Genomic DNA, 26,374 nt, shown 5'->3' on the forward strand with positions numbered 1-26,374 from the left:
GGCGCGGTTTACGAAGGCCTGGGGCTGAGCGGCAAGCTTTCAGCCGGAGAGGAGGGGGTGGTGGAGGGGCCGAGAGGCACCTTCCCAGACTCGTCCGAATGCTGCGCGTCCTGACCAGCGCCCTGCGCCTTCCGAGACCCCGGAGGCCCCTTCAGGCCCGTGGCTGCGCCGCCAATCTCGCGGCCGCAAACCGCGAGATCCAAGTGTGCGCTCTGGCGGGTCCAGACCAAGGTAAGTGCTCTGTCCTGGGAGGCCCGGGAGGCGGCTGGGGCGAGCGCTGGCGGGCTGTCCGAGGCCCTCCCGGCGCCTGGCACTACTGCCGGGGCGGGACCCATGACCACCGCGCCCACTGCCCCGGAGCAGACTGAAACTGATCTCGGAGACAGCAGTGAACGGTCCTGAAGAGATCTTAGTTCCCTGCCCAGGAATTGGACTTGGGTACCTGGATGAAAACCAGGAATCCTAGCCAGTAGACCACCAGCGAGCGGTTAGAGGCTAGAAGCAAAGTGGCCCTGGCTCTTTCCCCCATTTGAAAGCAAGAATGTTTCACGGAGGCAAAAACTGTAAAAATATGTACAAAGTTTATTATTAGAGACACAGCACAACATGGGAGCGCACACAGAGAAGCAGTTTAAGTCAGAAGCTAGGCAGAAATACACAGAGAGAAAGAGTATGGGCTTCCTCTAATGAGGAGCACAGTAAAGAGGTGATTTAAATTACTTATATAGGACAGTCCTTCCAGGTCTTTGTTTACATTTGGCCAATTATCTTGTTTCTTTTCCACACCTGACCTGCCCTAGGGCCCTCCCCAACATGCGTGCGCAACTTTTTGCTAAGATGGATCCCACCAGAGGCCTGTGGGTGCATGTCCACACTTATTATGGGGTGGCACCTCCTCCCTTTTTGACCCCCACGGAGCCTTCCTGCCCATGTGTAGACAGGGAAGTTTTCCTTGACCTCAGGAGTGGTCATCTTATCTCTTTCTTCCAGCAGAGCTCAGCTTCTGCCACTAGCTTTGTCCTTGGATTGTCTGGGTGAGAACAAAGCTTCAGTTTTACTCCACTTGACAAATGCCAGCTGTCTGGCCCAGGGGCCCATCTATATCCTACCTCAAATTCCCCCTGAGAGACGTGAACCCCTCAGAAATCTTTATTGGGAGGATGAAGGGCAATGGTCTGTCTTCTGTAGCTTCTGCAGGCTGGACAGGGGCTTGTAGACCCTACCTAGTTGGGGTCACAGAGCTCTCACCCTACCTCACTAAGGGGTCCCAGGGCGACTTCTGTTGTTATTCCGGCAAGATCTGTTCCGAGGAGTGGCTGGAATCTCTGCGTCACCGTCATCTTGATGTGAAACTATTGTAATCTGGAAGAGACAAACTTAACAAGTAGATTAAAAAGGCAGGAGCGGGCTTCCCTGGTGGCGCAGTGGTTGAGAGTCCGTCTGCCGATGCAGGGGACACGGGTTCGTACCCCAGTCTGGGAAGATCCCACATGCTGAGGAGCGGCTGGGCCCGTGAGCCATGGCCACTGAGCCTGCGCGTCCAGAGCCTGTGCTCCGCAACGGGAGAGGCCACAACAGTGAGAGGCCCGCGTACCGCAAAAAAAAAAAAAAAAAAAGGCAGGAGCCACAGTAAAAGAATTATTGTAACCAGAGGCCCAAGCAGGAGTAAGAACCAGGATACATTTGGTAGCATTCCTTTAACTGTGGTCCGGATATAGTCAGCACTTAGGTTACCCTGTCCAAAGGAATGAAGCGTTAGCATGGTCATAGATCTTTTGATGTTCTCTTTTATTAGCCCAGTGTGATTGATGTAGGTGTAACAGACTCAGAAGTAGTTGGAAGAGTGACAACCTGAACATTAATAGACAAAACAGGTCTTTTTTTTTTTTCCGGAGAATAAGCCTGAATCCCAGTCTAGACCTGGCACTTCGAGGAGACTTGTAGCCAGTAGGTTTTAACTTTTGATGCGGTATTAACATATAAACCAAAGCAGTTGTCACAATTAATAATTTTAGTGTTTCTCTAGGTATGAGAAAATGCAAGAATTGGGGCTTATAAAAATCCTTACCTGAAAATATCTAACTATCTGAAGGCCTGTTCTGCCAGTTTTTCCCGGAGCACAGAATGCCCGATTCCTGATCTCCACCCTGAACTCCTTTCAGGGGGTGTTGAAGGTCAACAGCTGCAGCAGCTCCTGATTTAATCGTTGTTGAGGCAGATGGTAAGTGCCAGTTTCCAGTCGGCAGGGCCCCTTCATGGCCATAAATTTGACCATGGTTTGGGGGGCATTTCATGTCCGTTTTGTCCCACAGCGCTAGGAATGTTTATTTCCTCTGCTGATAGGCCACACAATGTGTTGTTACTGGACTAGGCCTCGTTAGTAGTACCCAAAAGTCTCTGCACCACCTGAGACTAGTCTAGTCTCTTATGGCCCAGGAAAATATCCCCTCTTGTTGCTTTTTCCCATACCTAGAGTTATACCATTACAATCATTGAGCTTATATGGGACTATCATTTTATCAGAGGCTCAGTCACATATTTGGTAATGTAAGAAATAACAATTTTGATAAGGCTGCTCAGAACCCAACGGTCTCCAATTTCTGGAGGGACCAGGAAGAAAGAAAAGAAAAATGTTTTAATTTTACCCACAGGTGTAAATTACCAAATTGTTGTAAACCATAAGTAGCTTGAGAAGAAGAGATTCTTTATATCTGAAAAACAAAGATTAAAAGCTAGCACTATGTCAGACAAAAAGTACTAAAAGAATTATAATCATATTTAGCAGTTCATTTAATCCCATGTAATTAATTTTTGTTCTGAGTCCAGTTTTTCTATTAATTTTGTTAACCTTGCCTGATGATTGAGAATGCTAGTGACAGTGATAGTTTTTTTTTTTTTTTTGCTTTTTTTGCAATACACGGGCCTCTCACTGTTGTGGCCTCTCCCGTTGCGGAGCACAGGCTCCAGACGCACAGGCTCAGCGGCCATGGCTCACAGGCCTAGCTGCTCTGCGGCATGTGGGATCTTCCCGGACCGGGACACGAACCTGTGTCCCCTGCATCAGCAGGCGGACCCTCAACCACTGCGCCACCAGGGAAGCCCTGATGGTGATAGTTTTAAGAAGTTTCTGAAGTTTTTGTTAAGGCTTGTATGATTTATCCAGTGAAGTGGGTGTCTTGACCACTGGAGATTGTAGAAGGTATACCGCAAGTGGAAAACACTTTTTCTTTTTTTTTGGCCGCATTGGGTCTTTGTTGCTGCACATGGGCTTTCTCTAGTTGTGGTGAGCAGGGGCTACTCTTCATTGCAGTGCGTGGGCTTCTCATTGCAGTGGCTTCTCTTGTTGCGGAGCACAGGGTCTAGACGTGCAGGCTTCAGCAGTTGCAGCACACAAACTCAGTAGTTGCGGCATGCGGGCTCTAGAGCGTGTGGACTTGTGGCGCACAGGCTTAGTTGATCCACGGCATGTGGGATCTTCCCAGACCAGGGATCAAACCCGTATCCCCTGCATTGGCAGGCGGATTCTTAACCACTGTACCACCAGGGAAGTCCCAGAAAACACATTTTTAATCTTTTATTTTTTTCATTGTGAGGGCATTAACCCTCCAGCCAAGGAAGGCTTTAACCCATCAAATTAAAAAATGAGGTTTGTCAGGGAGCCGGGAAGAGCCAAGCGGCCATCTTGGATTTCCCATAGCCCTGTTTAATTTACAGTCATTGTTTATCCATTTTATTTATTTATTTTTTAATAAATTTATTTTATTTTTGGCTGCATTGGGTCTTCGTTGCTGGGCACAGGCTTTCTCTAGTTGCAGTGAGCGGGGGCTACTCTTCTTGCTGAGCGCGGGCTTCTCATTGCGGTGGCTTCTCTTTGTTGTGGAGCAGGGGCTCTAGGCACGCAGGCTCAGTAGTTGTGGCTTGCAGGCTCTAGAGCACAGGCTCAGTAGTTGTGGCGCACAGGCTTAGTTGTTCTGCAGCATGTGGGATCTTCCCGGACCAGGGCTCGAACCCGTGTCCCCCACATTGGCAGGTGGATTCTTAACCACTGCACCACCAAGAAAGCCCCTGTTTATCCATTTTAAATTCTCTGACTTAGGAGTAGACCACTGCCATACTACAAGGACATCAGAATGGCAAAAGTCTGACAATGAGGGGTTAATCTTTGTAGAAGCAGAATGAACTTTATCTACATGTGCCATAATCTTCACAGATCATTGTGAAATAATATTTACTTTAACAAAGTTAACAAAAGATTTTAAAAACAAATATAAACCACTTAAATGCAAAGAAATTCACACAGTCTATTATCAAAAGCAGCATTCCAAGAAAACTTTGTTCTCTTATTTATTTATTTATTTATTTTTAGCTGTGTTGGGTCTTTGTTGCTGCGAGCGGGGGCTACTCTTCATTGTGCATGGGCTTCAGTAGTTGCAGCACGCGGGCTCAGTAGTTGTGGCTCACTGGCTCTAGAGCGCAGGCTCAGTAGTTGTGGCACACAGGCTTAGTTGCTCCGTGGCATGTGGGATCTTCCTGGACCAGGGCTTGAACTCATGTCCCCTGCAATGGCAGGTGGATTCTTAACCACTGCGCCACCAGGGAAGCCCAAAACTTTGTTCTCTTAACAGAGAGAGAGAACAAAATTTCAGGCTGGTACCAGCTTACTGTTAATCACAAAATTTATTTACCTAATTAAATTTAATCTAGTCTTAATCAGTCTTAACAACATACAAAATTCTATTCTCAAATTCCTTTTTCACAAACCTTTTATCACCCCTTGGATCCATATTAACTTGTCCCATTTTTTCCCATCCATAAACAATCAGCTCTAGGACAAAATTATTTTCCTCTTTTTTTTTTTTTAACAACAACAACAACAACAAAATATCTCCAGTCTTTATATATTTACTTGCTGACAACAAATATCCTACTTGCTTTACATACTGAAATGCTTCGCTTGTCACTTTAGTAGCTTTGATTACATATTATAATTTTTAACCCTTAAAAAAATCTTAACTTCTAGTGAAAAGCAAGAAGAAAGCAATTGTGAACTGCTTGTCATATTGGCATTCTCTGATTAGCAAACTTAAGAGCATATTGATTAACAAACTTAAGAGCATATTGATTGAGCATTGTTGGGTTTTGTTTGTTCAGTTGGTTGGTTTTATTTTGTTTTGTTTCTGTTTGGGGGTAGTTTTATTTGCGGGGGTGGTGCTGGGGGGCGGTGGTTGAACTTTGCATTCAGTGGTGTTATTCACACTCCACAGTCTGCTGCCTGTTACCATCAGGGCAAGGTCCTTCTCTTGTCTTTACTTTCTCCCCAGTCCAACCCCTCTAACCTTCCCTGCGTTTTATGTAGCATTGTTTGTGTCCGAGTTTTAATTTATACAGAAGGCACTATTCTAGACATCTCATGTTTCTTCCTTTTTCCCACTTGATACTAAGTTTTGAAGAGCTGCTTTGCCATATAAATCTGTTCCTTGCTCCCTGCTATTGTATACTACTCCCTAGTGTGCATCCCCCACTTTTGATGGACATGTAGGGGCTTCCAGTGTCCGATTACATCACTTGGTGAGAATTCTCTGGCCATGTGGGATGGCTGGTGTTAGACAATACCCCTTACTCTCATGCTTAGTTCACTGCCAAACTGGTAATGGCGCTTGCCTTGAAATAATTATAGTTATTCTCCCAACTTTACAGATTAAGAACCTGAGGAATAGAGAGGTTAAGCAATTGGAACCAGCTCTGATTTCAAAACCTGTGTTCTCAACTGTTAGGTCATCACTACCTCTTCTGGTAATTCAGTGACTCAAAACACAGACTTGTACATTAGTTAAAAAATTACCACGGGTCATAGACCTTAGGGCTCACTTGTACAAAAGGGGACTTTTTTATCCACAAATAACAAGCATCAGGAGATTAAGCCTCTGCCCCTGCCAGAGGGCATACAGAAGGAATGAGATAAGGAAATCGAGGAGAAGCAGTGGAGGAGGCATGAGGAGGGGACCCACACACGGGAGAACCACCCCACCACCCCGTTAGAAGCCACCCGTTCTGCCTTCCACTTGGCATGATGTCACCAGAGCACAGTCACGTTGTGCCTGTTGTCCTTGAAAATGGGATTGTTAACCCACTCTTGGTTAACTCTTGTTAACCACTCTTCACTCTTCCTTATGGCTCTACTCCAGCTCCTTAACTGGATGTTCAAGTTTCTCCACCACAACCTGACATTGTCACCTTATCTCTTCTACCCATGTGTTTGTTCATTTCAAGCTGTCCCACCTCAGTGTTTTGTTCTAACTATGCCCCTGACTTGGGTCCTCTTCTTTCCTCTCTACCTTTGTAAATCCTTCTGGAATTACACCCCCCCACCACTGTCCTTTTACATCCCTTGTGTCTGGACTTGTCTCCCTCATCAGTTGTTAGCTCTTTGAGAGTGAGAATTGCTAGCTGGGTCCAACTATTAACTTTGGCAAATTCTCTTCTTTTCTGGGCCTCAGTTTCCCCTCCTATATAGTAAGGGATTGTTAAACCAATTGGTCTCTATACTATCTTCCAGTAGTTTCTATTGACTCCCACCCACATCACCTTGTGATTCAGACCATCTCATCAGATGTGACTCTAGGTCATCTGCTAAGGAAATCAAATCATCAGCCAGTGGCATGAGGGGGTCTGGTAAGAGTAGAGAGGGTGCAGTGCACTACTGGGGCCCAGCAAGGGCAAGGTTCCCAGAATAGGGGCTCAACTAAGAAGTCAGGGACCATGGCTGAGTCCTCTCTATTTCTCTGGGGCCTGGCATGTGGTAGTACAACTTGCACATTGTCAGGTGAATGAATTAAAGCCAAAGACACCCTGTCTGGCTCCTCAGGGCTCATGTGGGGCCCTAGACTTTCCCCAGCTTCTGTGCATCTTCCCCACTCACAATACCCACAAACTATGTTTAAGCACTTGTGGGCATTATCTCTTTTAATCTTCATTACAACCTTTTTAGCATTTCTATTTACAGATGGGGAAAGTGAAGGTCAGAAGGGTAAAGTAATTTGCCCAAGGCCATGAAGCTGGTATGTGACTGAGCTGTGACTTGAGCCAAGCACCACATTTACATTCTGAAAGAGGGAAATAGAGATGAAATGTGGGAGAGTCAGCCAGAGAAAAAGGAAAGACAGAACAGGAAAGCAAAGAGAAGAGAGGAAAGTTTATGTCAATCCCAAGACGTCATGACTGTATTAGTTTTCTATTGCCATGTAACAAATTACCACAAACTCTATGCTTAAAATAACACACATTTATTTTCTCATAGTTTCCGTAGGTCAGAAGTCCAGGCACAATTTAGCTGGGTTCTCTGCTTCAGGGTTTTAGCAGGCTGCAATCCAGGAGCTGGTGGGGGCTGTGGTCTCATCATAGGCTCAACTGGGGAGAGGTCTGCTTCCAAGTTCCTCACGCTGTTGGCAGAATTCATCTCCTGTGGTTGTAGTACTGAAGTCCTGTTTTCTCGCTCTTGGCCAGGGGGCCACTCTTAGCTCCTAGAGGCTGACCACAGTACCTTGCCACACAACCCTCTCCATAGGTCCACTAGTTTCTCTAGTGTATGCTAGTAATATAGAGTCTTATATACATCATAACCTAATCACAGAAGTAACATCTCATTACCTTTGCCATATAATTAGACCTAATCTTACAAGTGATATTTTATGACCTTACCTGTATTTTCTTGGTTAGAAGCAATTCATAGGTCCTGTCCACATTCAAGGGAAGGGGATTATGCAGGATGTGAACATGGGGGCCACTCTAAGGTCTGTCTGCCACAATGACCTTGGACCTAGACTGTTCTCCTCAACCCTTCTGATGTGGTTTCTCTGTATCCACCACAGTTTCCCTTCCCCAAAGTTGCAGCATTTTCTCATCTGGAGAGGATCTTTGGGACATCTGAGTTCCTCAGTGGGACCTCCAGGCCTGCTGGGCTCAAAGAACTCTATGAAGGTTTCTGGGGAAGCTAAAGAAGCCCACCTAGGCTGCATGTTACAGTTCTCTGTCCTGGACCACAGTTCTCTAACTGTGGCTGGAAACCCTGTCCCTTGAGAGCCCTGAAACTTTCATTGGCCCTTCTCCGTGTCTCAGATCAACTCACACTGAGAATGCCATCTTAATAAATCCTGTTTGTTCTTCAAAGCTAAACACGCTGAGAGAAAATAATAAGGGGGCTTTGAAGCCCAAAGGATTGGTAAACACTCCTCTAGTCCATCCTGACACTTTACAGGATGGGAAACGGCCAAGAAGGCATAAGAGTATTTGAGCCCCTGCCCAGAGCTGTTCTCTCTTCCCCACACCTGACCCAGATTTGGCAGGTGAGTTGAGGCCAGAGTGAGATGCAAGAGCCAGATGGTAGGGGGTCTTTGGGGTGGTATTAAGGATTTAGACTTAATTTTGATGAAAAGGGAAGGGAAGAATATGGTCAGATTTGGGTAAGAAAGATGACTGTGACCCAGATGAGGGAACGAAAGTGGAGGGGGAAGGGGAGGCAAGGCTGAGGGCAGAGGGCCAGTTGAGGGATCCACGTAATAGAATAAAGAGCCCACCAGGTTAGTGGCTGCAGGGAGGGATGTGAGCTGATAGGTATGAGATCTAAGAGGTTGAACTGGCCGCTTGGGACACTAAGTAAACCTCAAGGGTGAGGAAGACGGAGGCAACATGACAGAACTCTGAGTTGATATGTCATTCGCTCACCAAAGGAGCAGGAGAAAGAGTGATCATTTCTTGACATGTTGGTCTAGATGTCAAGTGGGCAGCTGGATATTCAGGCTCGGAGCTCAGAGGAGAGCTGGCCGGGTGCGCAGGGCAGTCCTGGGTGTACAGGAGGTAGGCACACGGCAGGCGTGAAGGAGAGGGGCAGATGAGCAAGTGCAGCCCTCCTGACTCTTCTGCCTTGCCTCACGCTGCTCTCCCTTTGCTCTGAACTCCTCCAGTTCTCGAAGACACTAAAAGGTGGCACAATGTCCCCCCCCCCAAAAAATATGCCACATTGGTATAGGGATTTTTTTTTTTTTTTTGAGCTAAAGGCACTTGAAAAAGACAGCAGATGCAAGAAGGGCATTCTAATCTCCCTTTGCTTACTGAAAACCGGAGATTAAAAACTCCCACGTGAAAGATGCCTCCCTGAACCTGGAGAAAAGAAACATTCTTCAACAGGGAGCTGAAGCCAAGAGAATTCTATACAAATAGACAACTGTGTACAAACAGGCCTTATCTTCCTTTAGCCTCCCACATAGTTAACTCTTCCACAACTGACATTCTTTCTTCAGCCTACTATAAAAGCATGTAGGTTCTACCGTTTCTGGGGGTTTTCATTTCCTTTTGAGGGCTCTCATGTTACATTAAACTTATACAAATTTGTGTGCTTTTCTCCTCTTAATCTGTTTTATGTTGGTTTAATTCTCAGGCCCAGCCAAAAAACATTAAGAGGCCCAGCTCTACAAACCCTATAGTATCCTGCTCTGCTATACTCAGGGCCCTCATCTGTACCACTCCCTCTGTCTGAAATGGGCTTTTCCCCACCAACACACACACACACACACACACACACACACACACACACACACACACACACACACTTTTGCCTGGCTGACTCCTATTCGTTCCTCAGCTCTCAGCTGAAAGGTCACTTCTTCCTCGGGGAAGTCACTGCTCACCTTCTACACTAGGGGCCCCCTCTGCCCACTCTATACCACTCACCTCCTTGTCCTTCTTCCCCCCATGTTCTCATCACAAATAGTAATTACTGGTTGAATGTCTGTCTCCTCTGTAGACGGTAAGATCTAAGAGGAGAGGGACTGGGTCTGCTCTGGCCTCTGACATCAGTGTCTGGTACAGAGACCAACATGTGTTAAATTCGTAATTGTACAAATGACTGAATAAAGAGATCCTGGATTGACCTTTCAGGAACTTCAACATTAAAAACTTGAGTACTCTCATAGAGAACAGACTTGTGGTTGCCAAGGGGGAGGAGGGGGAGGGGGAGGGATGGATTGGGAGTTTGGGGTTAGCAGATGCAAACTATTATATATAGAATGGATAAACAAGACCCTACTGTATAGCACAGGGAACTATATTCAATATCCTGTGATAAAACATAATGGAAAAGAATAGGAAAAAGAATATATATATACACATACACATATATATATATCTGAATCACTTTGCTGTACAGTAGAAATTAACACCTTGTAAATCAACTATACTTCAATAATTTTTTTAAAAAATTGAGTAGTCTCTTACCTGTAGTATTTTTCCCATCATACCTCACTCTTCAAATGAAAATTTTTACCTATTCTCACCTTGCTCAAATGCTTCCATCTATGAGCTGCCATCTGTAATCCTATAGTACTTCATGTACTTACTTTACTTATGACCTCATGTTATCATTTACTTGTATTAGGCTGTAAGCACCTTGAAGACAGGGGCTGTTACATAACTTATAACTCCCACAATTTATTATGTATCATAGTTGTTCAATAGATATGTAAGGGGTTTTTTTCATAGCCAATACTTGGTTTTTATTTTCGGTCTTCTTAGTTTTAGTCATTGTACTGGGTGCTAAGCTTTTCTTAAACTCTTATTTATTTGATACTAATAAAATTAAACATCTTTTCATGTGCTTATTGGCCATTTGTATGTCTTCTTTCTTTCATGGAGTTACCTTTTTGTAAGAGTTGGGGCTTTTTTCGTGTGTGTGTGGTACGCGGGCCTCTCACTGTTGTGGCCTCTCCCATTGCGGAGCACAGGCTCCGGACGCGCAGGCTCAGCGGCCATGGCTCACAGGCCCAGCCGCTACCCGGCATGTGGGATCTTCCTGGACCAGGGAACGAACCCGTGTCCCCTGCATCAGCAGGCGGACTCTCAACCACTGCGCCACCAGGGAAGCCCGAGTTGGGGCTTTTTAATTGAAATATAATTGACATATTAGTTTCAGATGTACAACAAAATTCGATATTTGTATACATTGTGAAATAATCACCACAGTAAGTCTAGTTAAGATCCATCAGCACACATAGTTACATTTTTTTGTATGTGATGGGAACTGTTCTTTTTAAAGTAATTTTACTTTATTTATTTTATTTTTGGCTGCATTGGGTCTTCGTTGCTGCGCACAGGCTCTCTAGTTGCAGCGAGCGGGGGCTACTCTTTGTTGCAGTGCACAGGCTTCTCATTGCAGTGGCTTCTCTTGTTGCGGCATGCAGGCTCAGTAGTTGTGGCTCACGGGCTCTAGAGCGCAGCCTCAGTAGTTGTGGTGCACGTACTTAGTTGCTCCACAGCATGTGGGATCTTCCCGGATCAGGGCTCAAACCCGTGTCCCCTGCATTGGCAGGTGGATTCTTAACCACTGCGCCACCAGGGAAGTCCTGTGATGGGAACTTTTAAGATGTACTCTCTTAGGAACTTTCAAATATACAATATTGTTAACTAAAGTCACATGCTGTACATTACATTCCCAGGACTTACTTATTATAGATATATGTTGAATAAATGAATTAAGAATTTTAAAATTGGGTAGAAGAAAACCTAGGAAAGTGCAGAGGCATCATCTGAGAGGTAGGAGGAAGACCAGGAGAACATGGGGCCACAAGGCAGATATATGTTACTACACATCTGTCAAAACCCACTGGATGTACAACACTAAGAGTGAACCCTAATGTAAACTATGGATGTTGGGTGAAATGACGTTTCCATGTAGGTTAATCTTTTGTAACAAATATCCCACTCTGGTGGGGATGTTAATAGTGGGGGAGAACATGCATGTGCAGTGGGCAGGGGATTTACGGGAAATCTCCACATTTTCCACTCCATTTTCCTGTGAACCTAAACTGCTCTGAAAAAACTAAATCTAATTAAAAAAAAGCCAAGGCAGAAAATGTTCAAGGAAGAGCATGTGTATTGTCAGCAGAGTTAACCGTTGCGGAGCCTGGGACCAGGATGGAAACATGTCCCTTGGTTAGTGATGTGGTTACATTGGTCACTTTGGTGAGAATGGTTTCTGCTGAGTGACGGGGTGGGAGCTAGATTGGAGAAGGCTTAAGTGAATGGAAGGCAAGAAAGTGATTGAGTACAGAAAACCGTTTCAAGAAGCTTGACTGTTGCGGGTGAAAGAATATCACACGGGTAGGGCAAACGTTATTCTCTTGCCAAAGGGGACGGAATGTGAGTGTGCTCAAGCCTCTGGATTAGTTGCTAAATCCTGTGACAGAGGAACCTGGTCACTTGCCCCATGAGTGTCCAATCAGTGAATTCCACGCTGCAGGACACCTTACAGGTCAAATGCCCCAGGTTCTTTAATAAATAACTTCTGGTTTTTTCCTTATTGTTATTATTTTTTATTTTTATTTTTGGCTGCATCGGGTCTTAGCTGTGGCACCCGGGATCTTCATTGCGGCGCGGGCACTTCGTTGGGGTGCACAGACTTCTCTCTAGTTGTGGCGCGAGGGTTTTCTCTCAAGTTGTGGCGCGAAGGCTCCAGGGCGTGTGGGCTCTGTAGTTTGGGGCACGCAGGCTCTCTGGTTGAGGCTCGCAAGCTCAGTAGTTGTGGCATGCTGGCTTAGTTGCCCCGTGGCATGTGGGATCTTAGTTCCCCGACCAGGGATTGAACCCGTGTCACCTGAATTGGAAGGCGGATTCCTTACCACTGGACCACCAGGGAAGTCCCAACAAACAACTTTTGAGGGAAAGACAGGACTAAAGGCAGAACCTGAGGATTTTAACAAGCTTTTAAAAGACACATCACTATTTTTGAAAATTAGCAAGTCTAAACTCTGAAGTCTAGAGATGCACATTTGTGTGATAAAACTAAAGAAATGCATGGAAGTGATCACCATAAAAGTCAAGAGAGTTGTTACTTTTGAGGGGAGGAGGGAACAATGAACGAGTCAGAGCACACGAGGAGGTTTCTGGGTGGTGATATTATTATAACTCATTCAGCTCAAGAGGAAGAAGTCCAGCTATGGAGAAGAGAATAATGGAGAGATACGCGAAATTGAAGAAGGGGTGTGTGGTGTGTGTGTGTCTCACAATGGCAGAAGCAGGCAGGAACCACTGTGGCAGTCATTCTTGTCCCTCTCCCCATGTTGCTCCAAGGTTCGCAAGCCCTTCTACTTCTTCTGTGAGGCAGAAAGGGCAAGAGTTATTATCCCCATTTTATGGTTGGGAAAACTGAGGCCTGGGTGTGTGAGACTTGCCCCAAGTTACACTGCTCATTGAGGGTAGAGGCTGCCCAGATCCCAGGCCCCAGCCCAGGAGTGAGCAGGACAGCTGGCTCACCAAAGGCTGCCCTGTCCCCTGCAGGAATCACTGAGATTTTGATGAACAGACCAAGCGCCCGCAATGCCCTGGGGAACGTCTTCGTTAGTGAGGTGAGAAAGGGTGGGCACGAGGGTGGGCTGGGGCTGGGTTGGGAGGTATCTGATGGAGTCTCCTCTGCAGCTGCTGGAAGCTCTGGCCCAGCTGCGGGAGGACCGGCAAGTGCGTGTCCTGATCTTCAGAAGTGGAGTGAAGGGTGTATTCTGTGCAGGTGGGTTTCCTTTCCAGCCCCTACGCCGCGGCTCAGCAGGGCTCCCCCCGGCCTGCAGGGCATTTGTGGGGGGTGGGGTCCTTAGGTCAGCTCCAGCACAGGACTCATTATTCCCATTTTAGAGATGTGAACTCAGCGGTAAAATTCCTTGCCTAGGGTTACACAGATAGTAAGAATTCAGTTTGAACTTGGCCTCTCTGACCCCCGAATCCTTGTTCTTCCTGCTGCACCACGCACTGTTCTGACCCTTCACTGAGGAAATGAGGAAGCTGAGTCCAAAGACATTCACAAGGTCTGTGGCCAAGATGGGACTCTGTGCCCCTTTGCCCACCTACAAGATCTCAGTCCGTCAAAAACTCTTCAATGTCTCTGCACCATTTGGTCCTCGCCACGCACTTCATTTCGAAGATGAGAAATGCCGCATCCCAGGCCCACAACAAGCAAATGAATGAGAGCTGAGCTGAGCTAAGAACTGGCACTGGGGAGGTGGGAAGAGGCTGTGGAAGGCTAGGGAGGGAGGAGCGTGATGCTTAGGAGTTTTCAAGGAGATTTGGCTCAGTCCCTAGGTCTCAGCTGTCCAGATCACGGCGACCAGCTCGGGGTCTGCCATGGCAGGATAAGTATGTGCACCAGTCTGCCTGACCCCGCTGCCCTGGCTGAGGCCCTCCTCCTCCCCTGGCCTCTTCTTCTGGCTCCATCTCTGTCTGACCTCTTCTATCATGGTCACTTCATGCCCCTGTTAGCCCCACTCCTCACTATCCCAGCTAAGGACAGGGAAGTAGGGGAGCTGCAGGTCTGAATCTGCCCCTGACTTGCTCTGGAACCCTGGGCTAGTCCCTGTCCCTCTCTGGGCCTCAGTTTCCCCATCTCTCACTGAGGGGCTGGAACTAATCAAAGACTTCCAAGGGCTCTCCCAACTGACTTTTGGATAATCTAAGACTTGCGAAGACTATATTCACCCCTTACTCCCGCCTCAGGCCCCTGCCATCTGGCCTTTGATGACGCCTCCATTGTCACTACTCTCACCAAGGTCCCTGCCCACCTCCATGCCACTGGGCCCTGCACTCACTTCTCAGTTCTCATCTTACTTGACCTCTCAGCCTCCTTGGACCCCACCAACCCCTTCTGTTAAAAAAAATAATTATACAGTTGATGTATGTCAATTATTTCTCAATAAAACTGGAAAAAAATAACTAACAAATTTTTATTTTATTACTATTTAACAGTTTTTGAATTGTCAAATATATATATTACACAAAAATTTACACTTTAATCATTTTTAAGTGTAAAATTCAGTGGCATTAAGTACATTCAAAAGGTTATTCAACGATTACCACTGTCCATTTCCAGAAAATTTTCATCATCCCAAATAAACTTTATACCCATTAAGCAATTCCTCTCCATTCGCCCAACCCCCGGTAACCTCTGTTCTACTTTCTATCTTTACGAATTTGCCTATTCTGGGTACCTCATACAAGTGGAATCATATATTTGTCCTTTCATGTCTGGCTTATTTCACTTAGCATAATGTCCTTCATGTTCATCCATGTTGTAGCACATTGCAGAATTTCTATCCTTTTTAAAAATGAATATTCCATCTTATATATATATAAATTTTATATATATATATTTATTTTCCACATTTATTTTGTTTATCCATCTGTTGATAGACCTGGGTTTGTTTATACCTTTAGGCTATTGTGATTAATACTGCTATGAACATTGGTGTGCAAGTTATGTGTGTGAGTCCTAGCCTTCAGTTCTTTGGGGTATACACTTAGGAATAGAATTGCTGGACCATACAGTAATCCTACGTTTAACTTTTTGAGGAGCCACCAAAATATTTTCCACAACAGCTGCATCATTTTGCATTCCCACTAGCAATGCATCAGTGTTCTCCACATCCATGCCAACACTTCTTTGTTGTTGTTGCTTATAATCGCCATCGTCATGGGTGTAAAGGGGTATCTCATTGTGGTTTTTATTTGCATTTCCCTAATGACTAATGATGTTGAGCATCTTTTCCTGTGCTTACTGACTTATCGTCTTTGGAGAAATATCTATTCAAGTCCTTTGTCCTTTGTGGGTTTTGTTTTTGGTTTTGTTTTTAGTTGTAGGAAGTCTTTATATATCCTAGATATCAATTCCTCACCAGTTATATGATTTGCCAATATTTTCTTCCATTCGTGGGTTGTCTTTGCTCTCTTTGATAGTGTCCTTTGATGCACAAAAGTTTTTAATTTTGATGAAATCCAGTCTTTTTGTTGTTGTTGCACCTCTCCTTTTTTTGACCACCACCGCTCTCCGCCCCCGGCTTCCCTAACCATGTTTTCCCGGTGTTTCTCTTTCCTCTCTGGCTGCTTCTCTTCAGATTTCCTTTGCTGGATCCTTTGACAGCCTGGGAGGCAGTAACGGGCTGTCACTCTTGCATCTGCAGGTGCAGACCTGAAGGAGCGGGAGCAGATGAGTGAGGCGGAGGTGGGGGTCTTTGTCCAGCGGCTCCGAGGCCTGATGAATGAGATTGGTGAGGGTCCTGGAGTGCGGAGGAGGAGGGCATTCTGGGGCCCTGCTGGTCCCAGCCTCACCCCACCCACCACTCTACTCTAAAGACAGAACAGTTTCTGTTGTGAGCTCTGTGGAGAGACAGATGATTGGCGGGGGGGGGCGGCAGGGGCAGGGAACAAGGAATTCTACAAGGGGGAGGGTGTGACGAGGGTTCAGAGGGCATTTCTCCCAGAGGGAGCCCTGGCTTCTCAGCCTTTGTGCCCTGCTCGTTATGACCCCCAACCCCTGTGCCCTCAGGGTGCAAGCCTGGCCTTTTCAGAGTCAGGTTTCACCAAGCATGCTTTCAGGCTTTGACAATGGCTGTTCTTTTGCCTGGAATATCCCTCCTTGGCCATCTGAACTTTCTACTCGTTCTTTAAGACCACCAGTGCCTGCTCCTCCAGGAAGCTGTCCCTGATCCATCCTCCAAGCTTCCTTTATCAGAGCACTGATTACCTGGGTCATCATTGCCTGTTTACAGGTCTGCCTTCCCCACGTCTGATTCAGTTGTGTTCCCAGCACTCAGTATGGGGCTTGGCACACAGAATAAGAAGGGAGTGCAAAAAGGCTGGTCCCAGGGAGGCCATCAGGAGATTACCCTGTCCATCTCCCCACTCCCGATCCCCAGCTGATCACACAACTCTCCCCAGTAGGAAAACCAACTTCTAAGGTAACCTGGCTGAGGTACCAGGTAAGGTCCCCAAACCTGGGACCAATGAAGCCCTCTGTCCCAACCAGTTAGCTCCTCCCCTCCCTGAGACACTGTCCGGGTCCTGCCAGGGCCTCGCAGGCTGAGCCTTTCTTCATCTCCACAGCAGCCTTCCCTGCGCCCACCATTGCAGCTATGGATGGGTTTGCCTTAGGTGGAGGCCTGGAACTCGCCCTGGCCTGTGACCTCCGAGTGGCAGGTACTGGGCACGGGGAGAGGTGGGGTAGGGTGGGGAAGGAAGAGTGAAACAGGCTAATTCTGGGGATTCTGCAGTCAGCCACTGCTCTTGGCTTTCCAAGCAGCCACAGAACTAAAGGCAAGGTGGGGGACAGAGAGTTCAGGCAGCAGCTGGTTCCCCTCCTGGCCTGGCCCGACTGCGGCAGTACCCACCCTTCTCAGTCAGCTGCCCTCCGCTCAGGACTGCTCCCACCAACCCCAGAGCAACTGCTAACATGACAGCAAAAAGAACACAGAGAGGGAAGGCTGGGGACAAAGACTAACTGTTCAACCTTCCAGTTCTGTCCAGGCCAGCTTTTTCAATCACGTTTTGAGCAAAGGTGAGCCGTGGGGGCGGTCTGTCACCTGCCCAGCTAGTCACAAACATGCCTGGGCAAGAACACTGCCCTCTGGTTCACTGGCACCCAAAAAGGTTTGCGTTACTAGTTCAGAGAAACTGAGCTTTGAAGAGTGGAGGGAGGGGAGGATGAAGATAATCGATCACTTTTTAACCTTCCTGTCTTGGTGGTTAGGTGCGCCCCTCCTGGAGGCAATCAGAGAAAGTCTGAGTGCCACCACGGTGCTACTCTCTTCCCCTCATTGCTTTCTCCCGCCATCCAGGAAGAACATTTTTTAAGAATGTGTAACCCCAGGCATAGAGGGAGCTTATATCTACAAGATGCGTATCGAAGAGAAGGCATCAAAATACCAGGTCAGGTCACAGCCCCGGATCTGCTTCTCACCTGCCTATGTTTAGGGCAGCTAACTTGCAGGGTTTGGTGGATAGGAGGGTGAACATCAACTCCTCCCTCCCGTACTGCATGGTTCCGGTGGCCTGTGCTGAGGGAATTCAGAAGCCTGTGTGGTGGGACACCTCAAGGAGGGCTTGTCAGAGGAAGCAGAACTGGGGAAAGAGGATGTGGACCGGAATACAGGAAATTTTCAGGCTGACAAAAAGCTGGGAAAAATACCTGGTGGGAGCAGGAGTCAGCAACACTCTAGGCCAAACCTGACCTAAGGATGCGTGAGACAGAGAATCCATTAACTTACAAATAGGTGTCGGGCACCTTCTAGGAACCCCTTCCTTGTTCCAAGCACCATTACCTCACTTGATCCTTAGCAGCTCTCTGGAGTAGGCAGAAGAGGGGTAGTCGTCTTCTTTCCACCCATGAGGCTCAGAAAGGGTAAGAGACTTGCCTGGTTGAGTAGGGGAGGTAGGATGAGCGCCTGGGCCTGCTGGCTTCCAGGCTAGGGCTCTTCCAAAGGCAGCATCTGGGGGAGTCTGGCTGCGGCCACACCACGAGGGAAGTGGCTGGCTGGAGGAGTGAGCAGAGCCCACAGGCGGTATCTCTTCTCCTTGGGGACTGGCGCTGGAAGGTAGGGCTGGGGCTTCATTCTGTTTTGTTTAAGCAGCTTCCTCAGCTGTCATGGGGCTGATTGAGACCACCCGAGGACTCCTCCCAGGAGCAGGTAACCTCAACCCACAGCATCCATCCTTCTTTACCTGTTCAACTCCAGTCTATCCAGCATAATTCCCTACTTTCCTCTTTTGCCCTATGTTCTGGGCTCTGCCCTGCCAACCTAACTCAGTTTGCTTCTGAGAGGTCTTGGCTGACTCCCAGCCTGGGCCTTCTCTGGCCTCCCACTTCCCATGCAGATTCACCACCCCTATTCCATCCTGGCAGGAGGGACTCAGAGGCTGCCTCGATGCCTGGGGGTGGCCCTGGCGAAGGAGCTCATCTTCACAGGCCGACGACTGAGCGGGTCACAGGCCCAGGCTCTGGGGCTGGTGAACCATGCTGTGGCCCAGAATGAGGAGGGCAACGCCGCCTACCACCGGGCACGAGCACTGGCCCAGGAGATCCTGCCCCAGGTTTGGTGATCACCCAGCACAGGAGGGCCTGTGCCACACGGGATGCATGTGTGGAGAGGCCAGGGGGCAACGGCGTCTCGTGCAGCCACATAAGATCCATTTACCCAGATTTATAAAATTAACCCTCTTTGGAGTTTTAGCATCCATTCAGCCATCCAGTAAATGAAATCAGATTTTAAGTTAAAATGAAAATTAAGTTCTGAGGGACTGGAATCAAATAGGCTTGAAAATCCTCAGAACAGCACTGTAAAACAGAACTTCCTGAGATGATGTAAACATCCTCTACCTGTGCTGTCCACTAAGGCAGCCACTAGCCACATTATTTAAATTAAAATTTTAGTTTCTCAGTTACACTTGCCACATTTCAAATGCCAATAGCCACATGTGGCTACTGGCTACTGTATTGGACAGTACTGCATTAAAATGTCCCCAAAATTGAAAAAGCAAGATTCTAAAGCAGATAAAGAACTACCAGCTCACCTTTCCGACCATACTACATGGTGGAAAAGTGCTTGAAATACATGATGTAGGACATGTTAAGCTCCATTCATTTTTTAAAATCCTCAAATAGCCTATGAGCATAGTCTCCCAAAAGGTTTAGAGACCCAGGGAGTAGGTTTAGGCCCTGCCTACATGTAATCTCCAAGTGCCTGAGAGGCTCTGCTGGCTTCTCACTCCTCTAAGAGGACCCAGAGGGAGGTCCCAAGTTTCTGCAGATATGTAAGCAGCTGAAATGGAGCTAGGTTTTGCTAATTTATAATACTGACTTAGCCCATACGGAGCATCTCATCCATCCGACACAATCCAAGGTACTTTAATAGTGTCCCAACTATTAGAACAATCCAGTTGAGCTGATTATCCCCATTGTATCTATGCTATAACAGACCCAGAAAGGTTAAGTGACTGTTCATCAAGGTCAAAGAAAGTGACTGCAATACCAGAAAGAAAAACAGTAACTGGTATTTTGGCATTAATGCTGCATAATAAAAAAACTGGTATTTTATTTTAAGGAGTGCAGAATGTGTATGATTTTTTAAAAAAACGAACTAAATAATGCATTTCAAATACAAAAAATTACAGACGTTACAAAACGAAGTTAAAATAGAAGCCTATAAAACTGTTACCCATACTCTATCCTTTTAATATTATTAACAGAGAAAAGTATTTGAATTAATCATGAAGAGTAAAAAAGAGGTATTTTATTTTGGAAAAAAACCACTGTCTTCCTTAAATAATCCTGCCTCTTTTTATAACTTTGAGGTCTTTTTTGAGGGCAGGGACTATAAAAAACTGATAGTGAATTTGGTTTAAAAGAAAGCATTTCTTTTGTCTTCTTTTTATTGATAGTTTCATCACATATAAATGGAGAGTCTGATGCTGTTAATTTTAATGCTGTCATGTTTCTGTTATAGTTGGTCAGAAAGTCTCTGAACTAATACAAAACTCTGAATGACTCAGGACAGTAGCTAATTACACTTCCACAGAGGGGGCCTATCCAGCAAGACTTGTAGACTACAGGGCTTATCTTTCTGCATAAACTAAATAACTGGGTCTCTGAGCTTATCTCAAGATGATTCAGGCTTCAGATTTTTCAGTATATTGAAATAACGGTACTCTACTAATATAATTACTAGTGTTTCAGTATTTAAAAGCAGCGTTGTATACCAAAACACGAGCATACCAAAAATTAGTACTAAAGTCACTAATGCAAATGCTAGGACATTTTGATGCAACCTGAAAAATGAATCTTTAACTTCCAGCTGAGTAACTGGGTGCCAAGGATGAAAGGGTTCTTGGATGGGGTGAGCACAAAGGGTGGTGTGGTAGATGGCTGCCCTCTAGCGGACAAACTACTAAGACTAAGGAGTCAAGTGGCTGCAGAGATTAGAGCCCAGAAAAAACTGTCAATAAACACAAGGTCCACAACTTAACACTCAGATCTTCCCTTTAAATAATAAACATACCTCATCCTTTGAATATGGATTTGGCTACGTTTTCTACTTGAACAACAAAGGGATGGAACATACTGTGGCCAGTGTGACTCACTGTTCTCATTTCCAAATAACATGAAATGACCAATCATATTTCTAATAATTCATACACGCACACGCACACACACACACACGCAGTGCACCCTTGAACAACACAGGTTTGAACTGTGCAGGTTCACTTATACATGGATTTTTTTCAGCTAAATACATACTACAGTACTGCACGATCTGAGGTTGGTTGAGTTCACGGATGCAGAACTCTTTATAGGGAGGGCTGGCTGTAGTTATACGCAGATTTTCCACTGCATGGATGGTCGGTACCCGTAACCCCTGGGCTGTTCAAGGGTCAACTACATATATATATGTATATATATACACACATACACACACACATACATACACACATACATACACACACACTCAGAAACATAAATGTGTGTTTTCAACACAGTACAACATAGCTACTATGTAGTTTTTAATGTTCTCTGATGAGAAATCAGTAGTTAAATAACATATATTCATGACAAGCAAATCAAACAGAACAGAAGAATAAGAAGGACATAAAGTAAAAATCTAAAAGTAGGGTGACCCTGTTTACCTGGGGCTGTCCAGGTTCAACGTGAAAGTCCCATGTCCTAATAACCCTTCAGTCACTGGCAAACCGGGAGAGCTGGTCACCAAAACATCGCTCAACTCCCCAATCCCTCTCCCCAGAGATGACCACTGTTACAGTTTGCACACTCTTCCAGAAATATTCATTGTATGTACAATATAAATTATGCACATATACTCATATCTAAATGACTCTAAATTCTTTTTAAGATGGTTTAGGGAACAAGGAACACACCTTTAAAGGCTAATCCAATTCTAACAGACATTTAAAAAACATGAAATTAAAATATGCATAGAAAAGAATTCAAACAGTATGGATAAAACAGAAAAGTGAAGTTCTCCATTCTCTTGACCCTTCTCCCCAAAGGCACATCATACCAACACCTTTTACACAAATGGAATAATATACAAACCAGTATGCACCTTTCTTTTTTACCTACTACCTTGGAGAGTTTCCCATTCCAGCACATACTTATCAACCCCATTCTTTTAAACAGCTGCACTTTTTCATTCATGGTATGGATGTGCCCTCATTTAACCAGTACTCTCATGAGGAACATCACATTGCTTACATCTTTATGCTCCTGAAAAATAGCTGGAGTGGATAACTTTGTACATCTTAGTGTACTTCTGGAAGTAGATGCCTACATGGAGGTACAACATGAAAGAGCATGTGCATCTAATTTGCCAGTTCTTGTCAAACTGCCTTCCCGAAGCATTGTACCAATTTACTCTCCTATCAATTATGTATGCAAATACCTGTTTCCTAAACCTCAGCTATAATGGGCATTACCAACACTTTACAATTTACCTGGCTGAGGTGAAAAGGAGCACCTCACTGTTCTGATTTACGTTTCTTTAAAAGTAAAGCTGAGCATACCTTGTGCCTGTATTTCTTTTCTGTGAACTAACTTTTCATACTGTTGTGAATGTTAAAAAAAGATTATACCAGCTTTTTGTTACGGAAATTCTTCTGTCACAGTATCACAAATATATTTTCCCAGTTTTTGATTTTTGTCTTTTATTTGTGGTATTTTTCACAGTCTGAAGTCCTTCATTTTTATGTAGCTAGCTTTTTTATTTATGGCTTCTATGCTAACAGACTTTTTAAATCATTCTTTTTCTGATAAAGAAAAACTTCAAATAATACAAATACAAAAACTTCAAATAATATAGGAGGCAAAGGCACTCCTTGCCTGGAAGTGGGGCTGGGGATGGAGTGCCAGGCCTGCTGTGGCACAAGCTAACTGGAAGCAAGGCCGGTGAGGCAAAGACGGCCACTTGGATGCTCTTGCAAAATGCCCCCTCAGGGTTCCAACCCAGGCCTGTCAGACTCCAAAGCCCAGGTTCCTAATCTTGACCGTTTTTCACCCTACTGGGGGAAAACCTGCTCGCAGGAGAGGCTTGAGATGAGACAGGTAGAGGAAGGGAGCAGCAGTGGGAAAGGTGACTGGGAATCAGATCGAAGCTTCACCACTGACTCACTGGACAAACGTGGCCAGGTGCTTCACCACCCTGAGCCTCGATTAAACATGGCACCATCCTGGAAGGATGGGCAGCAAGCACCATTTGACCATTAGAGAAGTCTGTGGGTGGGAAAGCATTTGGAAAATGTTGTACATGCTGGAGGGATGGATTAAATGACAAGAACCCCGGATGGTCACGATTGGGAGGGTCAGGGATCAGTTAGGCTTCCTCCATTGTAGAAAAGGAACATCTGCTGAGAAGTAGCAGGTACTAAAACTAACGAAACTTAACACTGTCAGTAGAACAGCTGGATCTCTGTGCAGACCTCTTCCCCCACCGCGGAGCTGTGTGCCTAACCATGAGCACTGATCCCCTCCTCAACCAAGCTGCTTCTTTTCCCTAGGCCCCCACTGCTGTGCGGCTGGGCAAAGTAGCCATTGACCGAGGAACAGAGGTGAGAGGGTTTTGGGTTGGAACCTGGGCCCCACTAAAGTCAGTGGGGCGGCTGGGAGGTGGTGCTTTCATGGCAAACAGATGGACAGCACAGCTGGAAAGAGCTCGGGAACTGGACTCTTCTAACAGACTTTGAGTCTGACCTCTCTCTTTGTGCCTTGCTTTTACCTACTTACAAAATCAAGTTTAGCCAGGTGATATTCCAAATGACATTTTATCCTCATCTCTAGCCCTTGGAGAGAGAAGGAAATTGAGGTTCAGAAAGGGTAAGACTTATCCAGGGTCACAGAACAAGGGAGTAACAAGAACCCAGGTCTGCGTGGCTCCCAGTCCACGTTCTCGGGTTTGTGTTGGTCACTATTGTGGCCTCGTGGACCGGGCTCAGGTGTGGGGCCTTGGCTGCAGCTAACCCATCGTAGACATCAGCTTATTCATTCATTCATCACACACTGAACCTAGACCTGAATTGGGACCCAGAAATGAGTCAAATATGGTCACTGCCCCCAAAGTGGGGAGGGGGACGGACACAAATCACTAATAAAGGGTCAAGGGTACCAAGCAGACACCCTGGAGAGGTTAGAGCTGCACTGTCCATGTGGCTACTGGCTACGGTATTGGACAGTGCTGAGTTGGAGAATGTTTTCTAGAACTGGGGCTTAGGGTGGATGAGAATTCCAAAAAATAGGGACAAGTGTGAGGAAAAACACAGAGGTGTATAAATAAGCAACTTGACAGAACAGGACGAAGGGACGACTGAGACAACATAGCATGGAGGTTAGGGGCATAGGCTCTGGTGCTGGACCATCTGGGTTCAAAGACCTGCTTTTCCACATACTGTTGTGCCCTTAGACAAATCATTCCACCTTTCTATGCCTCAGATTCTTCAGCTGTATAGTAGGGAAAATAACCCCTGTTGGGAAAGGTACTTCTCTTAAAATAGTGCTTGTAAGTGGTAGTAATAGCAAGTACTGTGCAGTATAGGCTGGGAAGTTGCCAGGGGCCAAGTCATAAAGGCCTTAGTCCTCAGGGCAATGGGAAGCCAGCACAGTTCACTAATAGGGGTGACAGGAGGCATGGGGAGGCAGCCAGACGGCAAGGAGGGAACACTGGCTGTGCAAGCACAGCTCAGGCACACCCTCCTCAGCTCTACAGGCTATGTGTCATCCTCCCCGCTGTTCTCACAGCCCGCATTCGTCCCAGCACTGTTTCACCACTGTTAGGAATGGTATTCCCTCTCCAGGTAGGGGATTCCTTATCATCTCCTCTCTCTTCATATGGGCTGGCATACAGTAAGCCTCAATAATTCTTTGCTGGAAGAATCCATAATCAGTAAGAAGTGGTGTAGGAAGTAGGACTAGCTGGCGCCCAGTGCTGATGGGGATGGGCAAGGTCAGGGTGATCCACGCACAACTTCTTTCTTGCAGGTGGACATTGCATCAGGGATGGCCATTGAAGGGATATGCTATGCCCAGGTATGTGTCTGCCACCAGCCCTGCATGCTTGTAGCAGAAGCCGGGCCAGAGTGGGTGGCCTTAAGTACTATATGACCAATTCAGTAGGTTCCTCCCAACCCAGAGAGTCAGTCTCTGTGCCATTCCTTCCTCAGTTAGCCTGGGGTGATCCCAGGAGAGCCACACTGCTCCTCTCTGGGACTGTTTCCTCAGCCATCTAATGGTGGTGTATCCTGCTCTACTTGGGTGCCCAGAGAATCACAGAGGAACTTGAGAGAGAAGAATAGCAGCTTATGCGATCCCTGTACCAGTGGCTATTGTAGAGGCCAGGCTGGAGTGGGACATCAAAGCCTTGGTTTTCACCTATAGGCTGTGTGTGTTCGATGGTGGGGCAATAAACCTGGGGCTGACCTATTTAGCCCCTCACTCCTGGGTGAGTCAAAAATATTAATCTCCAGTTTAACAAATAAGGAAAATACTCCTAAACAGGGGGTCCTGGGACTTGTAGGACGTAGTGTGAACCAACTACACACCAGGATTCAAAGCCAGAGTTCTTACCGCAAAGCCTAATCCATCTTCTCTACTGAGTAGCCTCATTTCTGACTGTTGCACGAGACTGAGCTCTCTGGAGGCGTGCAAGCTGTGTGCAAAGAGAGGCTAGTGTGACAGGCCTCGGGTGCTGAAGAGGCAGCCTGTCTTCCCCAGGAGACCAAGGAGCCATCGAGGCCCATACTGTTGCATGGGCCTCCGGTGTTGCACCACCAGAGTCCAGAGGCAGCGAAAGACTTGGATTCTGTCCTTGTCATGCGTTGAACAAGCTTGAGCGAGTATTGGCCTCTGGTCCTGCTCCCACAGACTAATACTCTGTATGTTGTTTCAGAACATCCCGACCCGGGATCGGCTGGAAGGCATGGCTGCCTTCAGGGAGAAGCGGCCCCCTAGATTTGTTGGCGAGTGACTTCCCTTGAACCTTACGCATGGGAGATGCACACCTTACAGGGAAGGATCCAGAAGGAAAACGTGCAGCGCGCCTGCCCTCCTCATTTCCCCTCTAGGCTTCAGTTTCCTCACAAGGACGATGATCGATATAGAGTGACTGGCACGGTGCCTGGCACGAAGGTGCCACCTACCGCTACCTTCATCACTCCTCACCCAGGCTAGACAATCACTGGTGTCGGGTTGGCTTTGGAGAATACCTGTCTCTCCCTAATAGAACGATCAACTAAGGACAAAACAGACCCCTCTGGGCCTTTATATCACTGGCACTCAAGCCTGACCTCTGCCTCTCAGTTACTAGGTGCTCACCAGAGATGAGAGGAGGTTGTAAGAACCACCCTCAACTGCCCTGTTTCTTCCTCTGTACAACAGAGATAATAAGGAAACCCTGGCAGTGGTTGAATAGGCCCAGCTCTCTGCCAGTTACTCACTGTGTGCCTCAGCCTCCTCATTTATAATGAAACTGTTGGGAGGACTAAACAAATAATAAAACGCCTGATGTTCAATAAA

At 46.4% G+C, this 26,374-nt stretch overlaps 1 protein-coding gene across 2 annotated transcripts; it reads left to right on the forward strand.

The window, feature by feature from the left end:
* Positions 1–26,374, forward strand: ECHDC2 (enoyl-CoA hydratase domain containing 2). Of its 2 annotated transcripts, XM_060140059.1 has the most exons (10): positions 2–231; positions 13,327–13,394; positions 13,465–13,552; positions 15,990–16,076; positions 16,912–17,004; positions 18,435–18,491; positions 18,707–18,894; positions 23,368–23,418; positions 24,842–24,889; positions 25,749–26,374. In XM_060140059.1, exons 1-10 carry the CDS (start codon positions 99–101, stop codon positions 25,824–25,826), a joined length of 891 nt encoding a protein of 296 aa, XP_059996042.1. In that variant the 5' UTR covers positions 2–98; the 3' UTR covers positions 25,827–26,374. The 2 variants fall into 2 exon arrangements, with proteins under 2 accessions (XP_059996043.1, XP_059996042.1); XM_060140060.1 differs by lacking the exon at positions 15,990–16,076 and having other exon boundaries at positions 1–231.

Source organism: Lagenorhynchus albirostris, chromosome 2 (genome assembly GCF_949774975.1).
Source record: "Lagenorhynchus albirostris chromosome 2, mLagAlb1.1, whole genome shotgun sequence".
Lineage (NCBI taxonomy): Eukaryota > Metazoa > Chordata > Mammalia > Artiodactyla > Delphinidae > Lagenorhynchus > Lagenorhynchus albirostris.

What these genes read in the sequence shown, in the direction of transcription:
- ECHDC2 (XM_060140059.1), top strand. Translation starts at nt 99, where the DNA reads ATGCTGCGCGTCCTGACCAGCGCCCTGCGCCTTCCGAGACCCCGGAGG. An exon ending in TCTGGCGGGTCCAGACCAAG is followed by an intron (nt 232 to 13,326) that starts GTAAGTGCTCTG and finishes TGTCCCCTGCAG; the next exon opens with GAATCACTGAGATTTTGATG. An exon ending in CCCAGGAGATCCTGCCCCAG is followed by an intron (nt 18,895 to 23,367) that starts GTTTGGTGATCA and finishes TCTTTTCCCTAG; the next exon opens with GCCCCCACTGCTGTGCGGCT.